The following is a 12,173-nucleotide window of genomic DNA, read 5'->3' as shown; positions in this document are numbered from 1 at the left end:
TTCCATTAGACTACCAAGGTTTTTGAGCAGCAAGGAACTTCTTCCAGAATCTCACTCTACGCTCATTCGCAGCCAATGCTAAAGAACCACACTTATCGCCGAGTCCCATTATCCTCTCAGGGGTAGTAGTAACAAACTCATCCAATCCATCATCATTAGGGTTTGCGGTCTTGATGAAATTGGCCCAGTAAGTCGACATCTTCTCGGCCACCGCATAATCAGCCTCGCCGTATGGATATCCGTCCTGAGCATAAAGATTATTCAGCACGAAAGGGATTTCAGCACCGTGAAATGTGCCGTATCGGGACCCAGGTCCCGTCTTGCTGTATGTGTAGGTAGATCGAGGTACGTCTGCTTCGTAGATCCGCAACTTTTGTCCCTTCTTCTCGGTCTCAGCCTCTTTTTGCTGCGGTGTCTGGCTATCTGGACCAGCAGCACCAATTGCCTGACGCGATGGAGGTGCATCGGGACCTCCCTGGCGTGCAGGTGGTGCATGCGAGTAGAAATAGCCGTATACAGGGCTGTGAGAATGTTGATGGAATTGATCAGCCCACATTGAGACGGTAATACGCGAATGATCGCGGGCAGCTTGATTCCACGCCTCTCTGGCATCGATGCTCTCGGTGATAGGGTACAGCTCTAGAAACTCTTCGACAAAAGAGGCCCCATACTTCTGCTGTGCACAGGCCTTGAAATCATCCGCATCAAACTCCGGGTCAGCATAGGTACCTCCTTCGTCAGCGTTGTGGCCCGTCAAGATTGGAATATCGGCTTGGATACCCCTGTTGAGTGATTCTTCATAGTTGTAGGGAAGAACCCAGCCATCGATACAAGGTCGATAGAATGGTGGAACGCCCCATACATCATCATTCTTGTTATTCCCTTCCAAAAGTATATCAAGCGGTAGTTTTCGCAATTCGGCGATGTTGGATGCGCCTTTCTCTTTCAGCGTGGCCAGCCCTTGTGTTTCGGCTTTCTTCTTGGTACGATATGCCGGTGCCAGTCCACTCAGGAGAGGATCGCGAGAGTAGCGCCATCCAGATTGCGGGATCGCAGCACGGAAAAGGCCGCGCGAGAGAGGCGAGAGGATATGAATACCAGTCGACGCGCCTCCAGCTGACTGACCTCCAATAGTGATTTTGGTTGGGTCGCCTCCAAAAGCTGCTATGTTCTCCTTGACCCATTTCAGCGCAGCCTGCTGATCAAGAATGCCGTAGTTTCCAGACGCGTTATGTCCAGACTCTTCGCTCAGTTCCGGCGTGGCCAGGAAGCCGAGTATGCCCACACGATAGTTGAGAGTTACCACAATGATACCCTTTGACGCAAGCCCTGCGCCATCATATGCCTGTTCAGATCCCGATCCCGCGATAAAACGGCCGCCATAAATCCAAACAAAGACGGGGAGTTTGGAATTCTCATCTGTTGAATCCTGAACAGGAGTCCAAATGTTTAGTGACAAGCAATCCTCGCTCTGCACGGGGAGCACATTCATTGGCCCGAAAGGGATCTGTGGGCATGGAGGACCGAATTTATCTGCCACCAACACGCCTTCCCATGGTGTTCGTGGCTGAGGAGCTTGCCATCTGTTTTCGCCTGCAGTCGAAGCAGCATATGGCAAGCCCTTGAATACTTTGATCCCAGGCTTGAATTCCGAAGCAACGCCCTGCACGAGGCCGTAGGTGGTTTTAACGGGTTGGTTGATCATGTCGCGGAAGATCTTCACAAATTCGGTCGTCAAGGATGCTAGGAGAATATAGGTACAAAGGAGACAAACATTACCCCCGCGTGTCTCAATGTCCGTCTTCTTATATTCTCCTGCTTATCGGCTTCTGTTACCCAGTTTCAACTAGTTGCACGGAGATAAATTTGCTACACCGGAGGAAAGCCGGAGAGGGGCATCGACATGTCTGGAATACGTCCGGCCGAAGTATGGGGAGAAACTAGGGTTATGGGGTCATGTGACTCCACATCGGCCGAAGCTTGTTACAAGGTGTCACGCTAGTATACTCTGTAACTTTATGTTACCTAAACTTTCACGAAAATTCACGAGTGAAAGCAACTACTCTTCTTTCTGAGAGACGTAGTTTGCGTGTGGTGGCCGAATGTGGACGGTCTCTGTGGATTCATCCTCCAATCTTCGGACCCGGCAGCCTCGGCCACCAGAGACCCGAATTCCTTTGGGGAATTGATGAATTTATGAAAGTATTGCAAATGTAGTGGTGATAATGAATTAAAATAGAGCATTTTTTTAATTTGGCTATATTGAGTGTATAGTATCTTGACCTAATATCGCAKCTTCTCATCAAGTCCGTCTGCTTCTGCTTCTGCTTCTGCATCATGTCCTCAAAATCATTATCTACGAATATGCAAAGTGCCAGTGAACACAGCCTTGAAAAAAGGGCATCGACGTCTGCTATTGAGACTGCTCCCACACAAGCCGATGCTCTTAATTCCAAGGTTGAAAGTGATGATGCCAAGCCAGCATCTACCAGCGTTATTGCAGGTCCCAAATTCGAGGTGCCGAACTTGAATAAACTGTTTTTCAAGAAACTTGCGATATCTGCAATCCTAATCACACTTGTCTTTTGGGGTAAGCATCAAGCCCTCTCTCAAAAGCTCGTTTCTTGACTTAGCTAACTGCCTGATAATACAGTGAATCTAACATGGATGTTGGGTAGCTATTACGACGGCTCTCAATATGTGTACAAAGCCAAAATGCTCATAGTGGATTACGACGGTTCTTCAGCTGGCGAGGCGCTCCTCGCTGCAGTCAATGCAGCTAATGGGCCGGGTACGAATCCAACATATGAGATAGCATCATCGGACTCGTACACCGCGGATGAAGTCAAACAGGCTGTTTTTAAGGGGAAATATTGGGGTGCGGCTTATGCTACTGCAAACTCAACGCAGGTGTTTGGCAGCGTTATTGTCGGAACGAACACGTCAGAATATGTTCCCCAAAACGCCTACGTCCTTCTTGGGAATAGTATGATTTTTCCGATTTAGTGTATTACATTTGACTAACGTCGACAAAGGTGCCCGATATACCGCTTTTTATCCATCTGTGGTCTTGGATAACCTTGAAGCAATTGCTGCCGATGCAAAGACACGATTCATTCAGCAGACTTCGCTTCCGCTTATCACAAATGCTTTGTCAAATGGAACAACGCTATCTGAGGCCCAAGTCAGCACCATATTCGACCCAGTTGATTACACATATATCGATACCAGCTATGGGTCATTCACATTCGGAGACCGAATGGTATTCAACACGCTCATGATTGTGGTGGTAGTCCTTTGCCAATTCTTTGTAAGTCGTTATTCTGTCTGCCTACATGTGTCCTCAGATATGAAGATTAACCAAACTCATATTATCAGTTCCTAATGTCATTGAATGGTCTTACCATGGCCTTCGGCCGTTTACATACCATATCTACACTAGACTACTTTAAAGTACGCCTACCAATCTCCACAGCCTGGGCCTGTTTCGCGGGCCTATGTCTGACAGCATGGCAAATGATATTCCGAGAATCCTACCCCATCAATGCACGACTCTTCTTCTCGCTTTGGACTCTGTACTTGGCCTTTTCCATGATAGTGTTTGATGTACTGGACATTTTGACTGCTTTCGTTCCGCAGCAGTACATGTCTTTTTGCATGTTTACGTGGATGATCACCAATGGTAAGTCACAATCAACAACCCACTAGCGCCTCCAATATTAACGATCTGCAGTATCAAGTGCAGGGAGTCCTGTAGAATTATCCAACAACTTCTATCGTATCAGCTACTTCTTCCCAGCTCATTCGATGTGGCTGGCCGAGCAACACATATGGTCTCAGGGAGGTGCCTATCCGCTCTCGTTGAGTTTGCCGATACTAGCTGCCTGGCTAGTTGTGGCTAAGATGGGTACGCTTTTTACTCTGAAGCCACGGCGGAAAGCTGCAGCAGCAGCAAAAGCTGCTGGGGCTGGTGGACGTGGAGGTGGACGTGGGGGTAGAGGAGCTAGAGGAGCTTGAAAATAAGGGGCGTCTCTTGTATGTTGTTTTGTTGCTTTGTTATAGAATGTCGGCCATATAATCGTCTTGTTGTAGCTTTAGAAAATAGAATTTAGCGAATGGGGGTGTCGTAATCAGGGATTGTGATTTTTATTTTGCCTTTGAAGAAAAATTCCTGGGCCAAGCAGTAATGTGATTTTCCCTTCTTGAAACCATAGACTTATATATACATAAACAAACCCCTCTCAATCTACGCTTTACCTTCCTCTATCAAATCAAATCTCGAAAATAAATCACCTCAAAACACCACCCACACCAGCCCAGCCAAGCACAAATCCACTCAATGCCTCTCCCATCACACCACCACCCAACCAAACATCCCTCCACGCACCTTTCCTCTGAACAGGTTTCCCATCAACGCCTCCATGAGCCCGAATTTTCCCAAAGTCATCGATCCCTTCAATCTCACCACCGCTTGCGCCGGGAAAATATGCGCCTGCTCCGCCTATCGCACTGGAAGAAGATGGGCCGAGAAGGAGGATTTGTACGAGGCCGGAGACGAGAAGTGTGCCGGCGAAATAGAATGCGAAGCCAGCCGTGGATTGAAGACCGAGGATACCGGCTGAGATGCCTAGAATGAAGGCTGTGAGGGATCGGAGTTGAGATAGAACCTATTAAATTTTCATGTTTAGCGAGCCGATTTCAATGATAAGGGTAGACTGAGAGACGCACTCGTCTGTTATGTTGGACGGATTCGGGGACGAGTGGATGAATGAGGAGGGACAGCTCCTGTCTTGTGGGCGGCATTTTTGCTTATTCTTTGTGTATTGAATCAAGTCGAGATGTAAATTGATTCACTCCAATGAATGGTATATGTTTGTTGCACAATCCGTGGTTCGTGATAAACAAGCTGTTATTGAAGTTTCGTTGTTGGAGGACGCTGTCATCGAGTTCGAGGTTGAGGTTGATGGTAACTTATTTGCCAAGACCAGTATTGGTTTCCGATAATTACCCGTCTCATTACCGTACGGACACACGATCAATACGGCCGATCTGATCAACTACATCTCAAATCATCACTACTCAATAATAACATCATATACCACCTATTCTTTTCAACACATCAAATCAAATCCTACATGAAAACATCGAATCGAATTGGTCATTCCACGTCACATCTCATCTCATCTCATCACATCACATAATTTGGTCCAAATACAGGCAGCTCAGGTAGATACAAGTTGATTTTTGGTGCAGAAGACGAGCCTGACGAGGAAACCTTGAACGTAGCTCACCCTCAGTATTATTATGTATGCATGATTAAGCCTAAATCATGCGAAAACTCTCCCAGGAGAAATATCAATTCTTTCTGATCAACATTCATGAATTGCAAACCATAAATGTACGTTGCAAGCTTACGCAGAGGTTTCGAGCTTGCCATCGGCTCTGGCTTCCTTGACTTGTTCAAAAACCTACCATACTTATTAGCCTTCGTTCTTTGTCCCAAAATGGAAGAAAATACTCACCTTCAACATCTTGTTTCGAGCACCGAGAGCATTGACACCACGGTCTTCCAGCCCCTTGTCATCCAACTCAATCAGATCCGTCCACTTCAGATCTTTCAGGTTGTCCGTGTACTTGTGCAGACGGAGAGAGCGCAACCAAGCTGGGATATCCTTGAGCAGGTTGGGGTCAGTAGGATCTTCAGGTGGCTTTGAGCTTCCACGGCGGCCCCGAGGCGATCGTCCACGTTGTACCTCGGAGTGGTCAGAAAGATAGCCTTCAGACCCCATACTGTACTGCCCGAGTCCCAGAGAGTTCAAGTTATTTCCTAGTAAAGCATTGTTGGGATCATAAGCCGCTAAGAATCCGTTGTTCTGAGGGGATGTGAAGCCGATTTGGCCAAGAGGACCTTGCAATGCAATACCAGGAGAACTTGGGCGAGATCTACGACCAGCCAAGGCAGCTTGCTGCTGAGCTTGAAGGGCAGCTATTTGCTGCGCATTGAGAACCTGACCGGCATCATTGACCATGACCAAGTTCGCCCCAGGTATGCTAGGACCCAAACCTGGAGAAAGATGGCCGGCGTTGGAATTCTTTCCGTGGCCGTCGTTTGACCGCGCACGACGATATTTACGAGCATCGTCTAAAGCAATGCGATTGTTCACCGTTGACAAGGCTGCAAGTTTCATCGCGGTAGCGTTTGCAACCATGTCGGCTTGGGTAGCGCCGGCCTGCTGGGTATTGAATGTCGGTGCCATGGGAGTATTGGTCATCGAAGCCCAGCTGGAGTTTCCAATATTGTATGGCGACAACAGAGGCGGGTCGTGAGAGATCTCTGGAGCAGTAATGGTTTGATTCTGCACATTTCCGATATGAGGAGAGCGGAGACCTCCCGCATTCGGTTGGTTGAATTGACCCATTGGTTGTTGCTGCAGTTGTCCGGACGAGGATTTGGGACGAGCAATTGGAGGCTGTAACTCCGATGCTCGCTGAGCCCATGGAGAAGATGGCGGTTTGTTGTTGTCAGGAGCGGAGATAGTCGGTGCCACCAGGGATGAACGATCTCCGCCAAAGACGGCGCTGTTTCGGTTCGAAGCAGGAGCATTACCAGTCTGCTGAGTAAATTCAGCCTTTTTCTTAGCGATTGCTGCTGCAGCGTCGGGGAACATTGCGTTGATGGTAGAGGAATCGAGACCGGAATTTCGTTTCGCACCGGGCGAGGGGGGAGGGCGTCCCAAAGAATTACGGGAGCCGTCGGCGATGTTCAGTTTGGACATTGCATCACTCAAGCGGTTGGACATGGGATCTGGAAACTGTCAGTCACAAAATAATTGAATTTGGAAACAATTGCCGACTGACCCTTCTCTCCAAAGTTTGCCGGAGAAAGCACTCCAGACATTGGGTGGCTCTTTGCCATTTGTTGCAGAACTTGGATGAAAAACCGAATCTGCACCTGAGTGGTCTGTTGCAGCAAAGCATACAAAGCTGCAGTCCTTTCGGCCTCGCTCAAGACGCGGAACCACTGCTCGATAGCACTCAGTTCGTCTTTGAAGTCCTGATCAATGGTTGCGGCGGCCATTTCTTCCAACGTTGTCTCAAATTGATCAATATCGGCAATCCATTGCTGAGCGGCCTGATCCAAGGCATCATCCGCATTACCCTGACCTTGTGACTGCTGATTGAAGAACACCTCGGAGGAGGGACGGATGTTGCGCGTCGAGAGCGGGCTTGGGAAGCCAGACATATCTGCAGATGCCCGTAACTGATGAGAGCCGCCGAGATTACGAGCAGATGATGGAGGTCGCAGAGTTGCTTTGGACGCCTCTGGGGTGCTGTTTCTATTTCCGATAATGTGACTGGCCATTTTGGGATTGTGTACGTTGTCAAATTGTTGTAGATCTGTCGATTCTTGGAGGATTTCTTAGTTTTCGGGTCACGCAGTCGTCGGGATCAATCGATCGCCAGTAATCCGGGCAATAGCGCCTGAAATTTCTTTGCAGGAATTAGGGTTAGGTGCAGACCAGTCCAGTGGCTGCACGGAACGTATTAAATATTTGCACGAGATTAAGTCGAGCACTGGATGTTCGAAATTCGATAAAGCGAGGCAGAGACCAGGTCAGGTCAAGCGAGACAACGAGAGGCACCGGGTGCTGGCAGCGTGTGTCAAACACAACAAAATGCCAGTCCTCGGCGGAGATAAGGAGAAACACGAAAAGAAAAATAAACAAGCAGAAAAGAAGGAAGGATAATAAAGAAGTTGAGAGGATGACGAGCGTTGGGGGGGGAGAAGAGAAGAGAGGAGGAGGTAGAGGAGGAGAAGCGATGTGGAGAGGAGGAATAAAGAATAAGTTGCAGGGGGAAGGTGAGTGAGTGGTGGGTAAGAGAGGGCGAGAGTGCCGACGGAGGGAAATCGGGCGGGCTGAGTTTCGACTGATAAACCTGTCAACTTTCAACACTAGACGGAGCCACCCTCTTAAGGCAGCACCTATGCTTTTGCCAGTCGAAGGCCTGGATTCTTGACTTAGTCGTACTACTAGTAGTACCTACTCTCTAGAGAAAAGTCCTGAGACTGGAGACTGTGTCGATGTTTTCTTTGACAGTCGTGCCCAAATAAGGCAGGTTATCAACAGCGGGATTTGGCTAGTTGCTGCTCAAGAAAGAACTGCCATTATTCATTTTCATATCAACCACTGGTACACGAATTGCGCCTAGACAAAGTCATTCTTAGCCCTTAATCCTTCCATAGCGACTGTCCAGGCATTTAATGCTCTAGTCTAGGCCTCGCTGAACAGAGTCAACGCGACTTTTCGATGTGGATACCATGTTCTCGGCTGTGATTGGCTACCGCCGGACAGGTCTTCAAGCTTCCTTCCTTTTTGCGCTCATGCCAACTCCCTTCCAAATTATGCGCCACTTGATTCACTCGACTTCAAATGTCATCAAACCTCGCCCATCTGTATCTTACGCAGCCCCGGATGGTCAAGTGGGTCAGACCGTGCGCTACTTGAGCGATGGACGGCTATGAAAACTCTCACGGTCGCGTTGGCGACTACCCAGGCTCTTCATACCAGGAAGYCCAGCCGCCAATAGACCCCGCCATCGATCCTCGACTTTTCGACTCTAGCTATCTTGCCCTAGAGCCCGGCTCAGAGGACGTGGGCTTTGAAGACTCTGGCCAATATGCTCCCCTTGACACGACGTCCATGTCCATTGGCCAGCGGAGACTCCTTCAAGAGCAGGTCGATCTAAGCGATTCCAACGACGAGTCTGATGATGTTGATGATTACGATGACGATGAAGATCACGACCGGCTCTGGGACGAAGGGAAGGAAGTGTAAGAATATGATAGATCCAAGTGTCTTATGCATACGTGGTCGGCTCTAATTCGCTATAGATATGATGAATACTCTGCTATGAGAGCAGCTCCTGAAGACCCGGATTACCAGGCTTCTACTGATCCTGAAAGTGAAGAGGATGATAGCAACGACGCCAACGACGCTTCGCCCCGTCCGCGGAAACGGCGTCGCAGGGGCCATGGCCCATTCAGTGGTCGTTATGGCGCCCGAGGAGGAAAAGGCATCAAGCGAGGGCCAAGGCGGCCGCTTGAACCCAGTCCGGAGTTCAAAATGCTCCATTCACAGGCTACTGAAGCATTCATCGACGGAGACTATGAACGCGCAACTGAACTGGTGCAGCAAGCCATTCTTGTCAATCCTGAGATGTTCGCTGCTCATTCTCTCCTATCTGAGATCTTCCTCGCTCGAGGAGATAAAGATAAAGCAGTCACGGCTCTTTTCAGCGGTGCTCACACCCGTCCACGTGATCCTACCGTATGGCACAAAGTCGCAAGACTGATCCAAGAACGAGCTGGAGAGGACCGACAAAAGACCCTGAATGATATGATTTACTGCTATAGTCGTATCATCGAGATCGACGGAAAAGCGTATAATGCTCGATTTCAAAGAGCTACCGCGTACCGTGAATTAGGATACAATGGCAGAGCAGCAAGCGAATATGAACGCATTCTCAAAGAGCTTCCTCACAATATCCGAGCTCTCCGACATCTGGCCGAAACTTACATTGATATGCAAGACGTTCAAAAAGCACTTGATTACTATCTGGTTAGCATTGATTATTACATGACCCTTGACAACGATGAAAATATGGAATTCTCCTGGTCAGATGTGAACATATGCGCAGAGTTGTATGCATATGTCGGGGATCCCAGGAAAGGATTGCAACTTCTATCGTCAGTCTCAAGGTGGCTCCTCGGCCGAAAGGATGATACCATGTGGGATGCTTATATCGATGATGATCGAGAATGGGATGCTGCTGATTCACCTCGTCGTATCAAGACCGATGGTTTTATACCCGACACTTATCCCTTAGACTCATATGGGTTGGGACTGCCAATGGAACTGCGCATCAAACTAGGCACATTTCGCCTGAAATTGGGCGATCGATATTTTGAAGAGGCATTGGTAAGTTTCGTATTTGACGACCGTGATGAAGAGCTCTGTCAAATTAACAACTTATTACAGGCACATTTTGAGTGGCTTAGCCCGGAAGATGATTCAGAGACTTCCACAGTCTTTGACTACGCAGACCTTTATAGGGAGGCTGCAGATGCGTTGAAAGATGCAGGCTTATTTCCGGAGGCACTTCGCTTTTATCGACCATTACAGCTCACCGAGGATTATGCCGATGTCAGCTTCTTCCTGGCCATGGGTGAATGTGCATTTGCCTGCTCAGACCTCAGCCTGGCCGAATCTTGCTATCTCACAGTAGCGGAGAACGACCATACAAACCTACAGTCTCGAGTCAATCTAGCCAAACTCTATGAGACGATGGGCGAGAGAGACCAAGCCCTCTTTTACGTAAATCAGGCGGTCTTATTAGGTCGCGAAGCCAGGGGTCGCAATCGAAGGAGTCGTAGGGATCGTCGGATAGCGCAACTCGCTAAAGAATTTCAGGGTGATACTCACATCTCAACGCGCATCGTGCCTAGGCATTTGGCGAATGAGGTAGCTCGGCACGAAACCTTGCAGGACAGTGATGCAAACCGGCCGCAGCAGGTGCAGTATCTGTATTCAAAGATGAATGATCTACGCCCGAACATGCGGGCCGGCGATTCTGCTGCGACAGAGGACTGGCTTGACATTGCGGATGCACTGTTATATGATTTTCGGAGTAACCGCGCATTTTATCCTTTGCAGAAGCATATGATATTCCTTGGGTATTCTCGGGAAGAGCAAAAAGGCGGGAAAAAGAAAGGAACGGTCATGGATGAAGTGCAGGAGGTGGCTGACCGATTACAAGAATGGCTTGGTAGGACTTCAGAATACGTTCTAAGCTATGGACAGCGGACTAACGGGTTTCCATAGGTCAAACCAACCCAGAAATAACTCCGACAAGTATTCCAAACGATTATTACGGAATATCATTCGACGAATGGTTTGAGATGTTCCTCGAGTACGCCTTTGTTGTTTCCGGACAAGGCGACAAGGACGAAGCATATGATATTCTAGGCGCCGCTGTAGATGCCAGTGTATGGTATCATTACAAAGATAAAGTACGGCAAATTCACATTTGCTGGTTTAGTGAGTCAATTCGTGATAGTATTGTTCATTGAGCTTTGGCTAATGCCTGTGATAGCGTGCGCTCTTCGTGCATACGATGAGGAAACACTAGTCAGCGAAGCGCGATGGTTTACCAAAGAGTATCAATTCGTGACAGATACCTACCGACTATTCTCCATTTTGAGCCGACTGTGCGGTGATCCTAACAGATCCCTCTTTCATGCATCGCCAAGCATGAAGTTTATGCTCCGACAAGTCAAAGCCATGGACTCCACTTTGCCCGGAGACCATCATTTGACKAGGGCATCAACCTCGAAATCACTTACTACCAGACAGTCCACGGCAAAGGCAACGCGAGGCTCGAAAAATCCTCCAAGTCATGTGTCTTTGACTAACCGTCAAGACAACGGCGATCTCACAACAGCAGACAACATGGATGTTGCTCTTCTAGTTTTGTATGGCCATATCCTTTACTCAGGGAATAGTTTCTACCCGGCTCTGAACTACTACTATCGAGCATATGCACTCGACCCCGAAAACCCAGGGATTTTGCTACCCATCGCGCTATGTTATATACATCATGCTCTTAAACGACAGGCGGAGAATCGGCACTACCTCATTCTGCAAGGGCTATCATTCATGTCTTTGTATCGAAAAGTGCGTTGTCAAGGGAAGATCGATCAAGAGGCCGCCACCGACGGCAACGAGGAAGCACATATTGAGGACTCGTCGCTCAGTCAATGTCAAGAAGTAGAGTTCAACTATGGGCGTGTTTATCATTCCCTAGGATTGTTACACCAAGCTATACCCTGTTACGAGCGTGTATTGGAGTTAGGTGAGAGAATCCAAACTGCTCAAAAAAACAGAAACGCTGGCACCAAAAAAGATACAGGAAAGGCTCCAGATAGCGAAAAGGATAATACACAACACATTCTCGCCGAAGACTTCACGCCCGAAGCAGCTGTTGCTTTGCAGAATATCTATGCGATCAATGGGAACGTAGCAGGAGCTCGAGAGATAACTCAGAAATATCTTGTCATTTGAATTAAAATTCATGTTGGAGTAAACTTGGATTGGTTGGTTTTGATACCCCTG

The 12,173-nt window shown here is 48.3% G+C and overlaps 5 protein-coding genes across 5 annotated transcripts; 2 read left to right on the top strand and 3 right to left on the bottom strand.

Annotated features, from left to right (window-relative positions):
- Positions 1–10: 10 nt before the first annotated feature.
- Positions 11–1,705, bottom strand: BHQ10_005154 (uncharacterized protein; the record flags this gene model as incomplete). The annotated part of the gene is made up of 1 exon (XM_040877599.1): positions 11–1,705. The coding sequence occupies one exon, from the start codon at positions 1,703–1,705 to the stop codon at positions 11–13; it is 1,695 nt and encodes a 564-aa protein (XP_040733658.1).
- Positions 1,706–2,337: 632 nt separating this feature from the next.
- Positions 2,338–4,017, top strand: BHQ10_005153 (uncharacterized protein; the record flags this gene model as incomplete). The annotated part of the gene is made up of 5 exons (XM_040877598.1): positions 2,338–2,590; positions 2,654–2,986; positions 3,036–3,310; positions 3,379–3,682; positions 3,734–4,017. 5 exons carry the CDS (start codon positions 2,338–2,340, stop codon positions 4,015–4,017), a joined length of 1,449 nt encoding a protein of 482 aa, XP_040733657.1.
- Positions 4,018–4,289: 272 nt separating this feature from the next.
- Positions 4,290–4,803, bottom strand: BHQ10_005152 (uncharacterized protein; the record flags this gene model as incomplete). The annotated part of the gene is made up of 2 exons (XM_040877597.1): positions 4,290–4,667; positions 4,729–4,803. The coding sequence occupies 2 exons, from the start codon at positions 4,801–4,803 to the stop codon at positions 4,290–4,292; spliced, it is 453 nt and encodes a 150-aa protein (XP_040733656.1).
- Positions 4,804–5,411: 608 nt separating this feature from the next.
- On the bottom strand, positions 5,412–7,363 carry BHQ10_005151 (uncharacterized protein; the record flags this gene model as incomplete). Its single annotated transcript, XM_040877596.1, has 3 exons — positions 5,412–5,468; positions 5,523–6,805; positions 6,859–7,363. The coding sequence occupies 3 exons, from the start codon at positions 7,361–7,363 to the stop codon at positions 5,412–5,414; spliced, it is 1,845 nt and encodes a 614-aa protein (XP_040733655.1).
- A 1,147-nt stretch (positions 7,364–8,510) lies between these two features.
- Positions 8,511–12,122, top strand: BHQ10_005150 (uncharacterized protein; the record flags this gene model as incomplete). The annotated part of the gene is made up of 5 exons (XM_040877595.1): positions 8,511–8,833; positions 8,894–9,980; positions 10,041–10,827; positions 10,884–11,099; positions 11,155–12,122. 5 exons carry the CDS (start codon positions 8,511–8,513, stop codon positions 12,120–12,122), a joined length of 3,381 nt encoding a protein of 1,126 aa, XP_040733654.1.
- Positions 12,123–12,173: the final 51 nt, after the last annotated feature.

Source organism: Talaromyces amestolkiae (assembly GCF_001896365.1).
Source record: "Talaromyces amestolkiae strain CIB chromosome Unknown scaffold9.1, whole genome shotgun sequence".
In the NCBI taxonomy this organism is placed as follows: Eukaryota; Fungi; Ascomycota; class Eurotiomycetes; order Eurotiales; family Trichocomaceae; genus Talaromyces; species Talaromyces amestolkiae.
The sequence above is the reverse complement of the archived record's forward strand: the minus strand, read 5'-3'. Positions and strand labels throughout refer to the sequence as shown.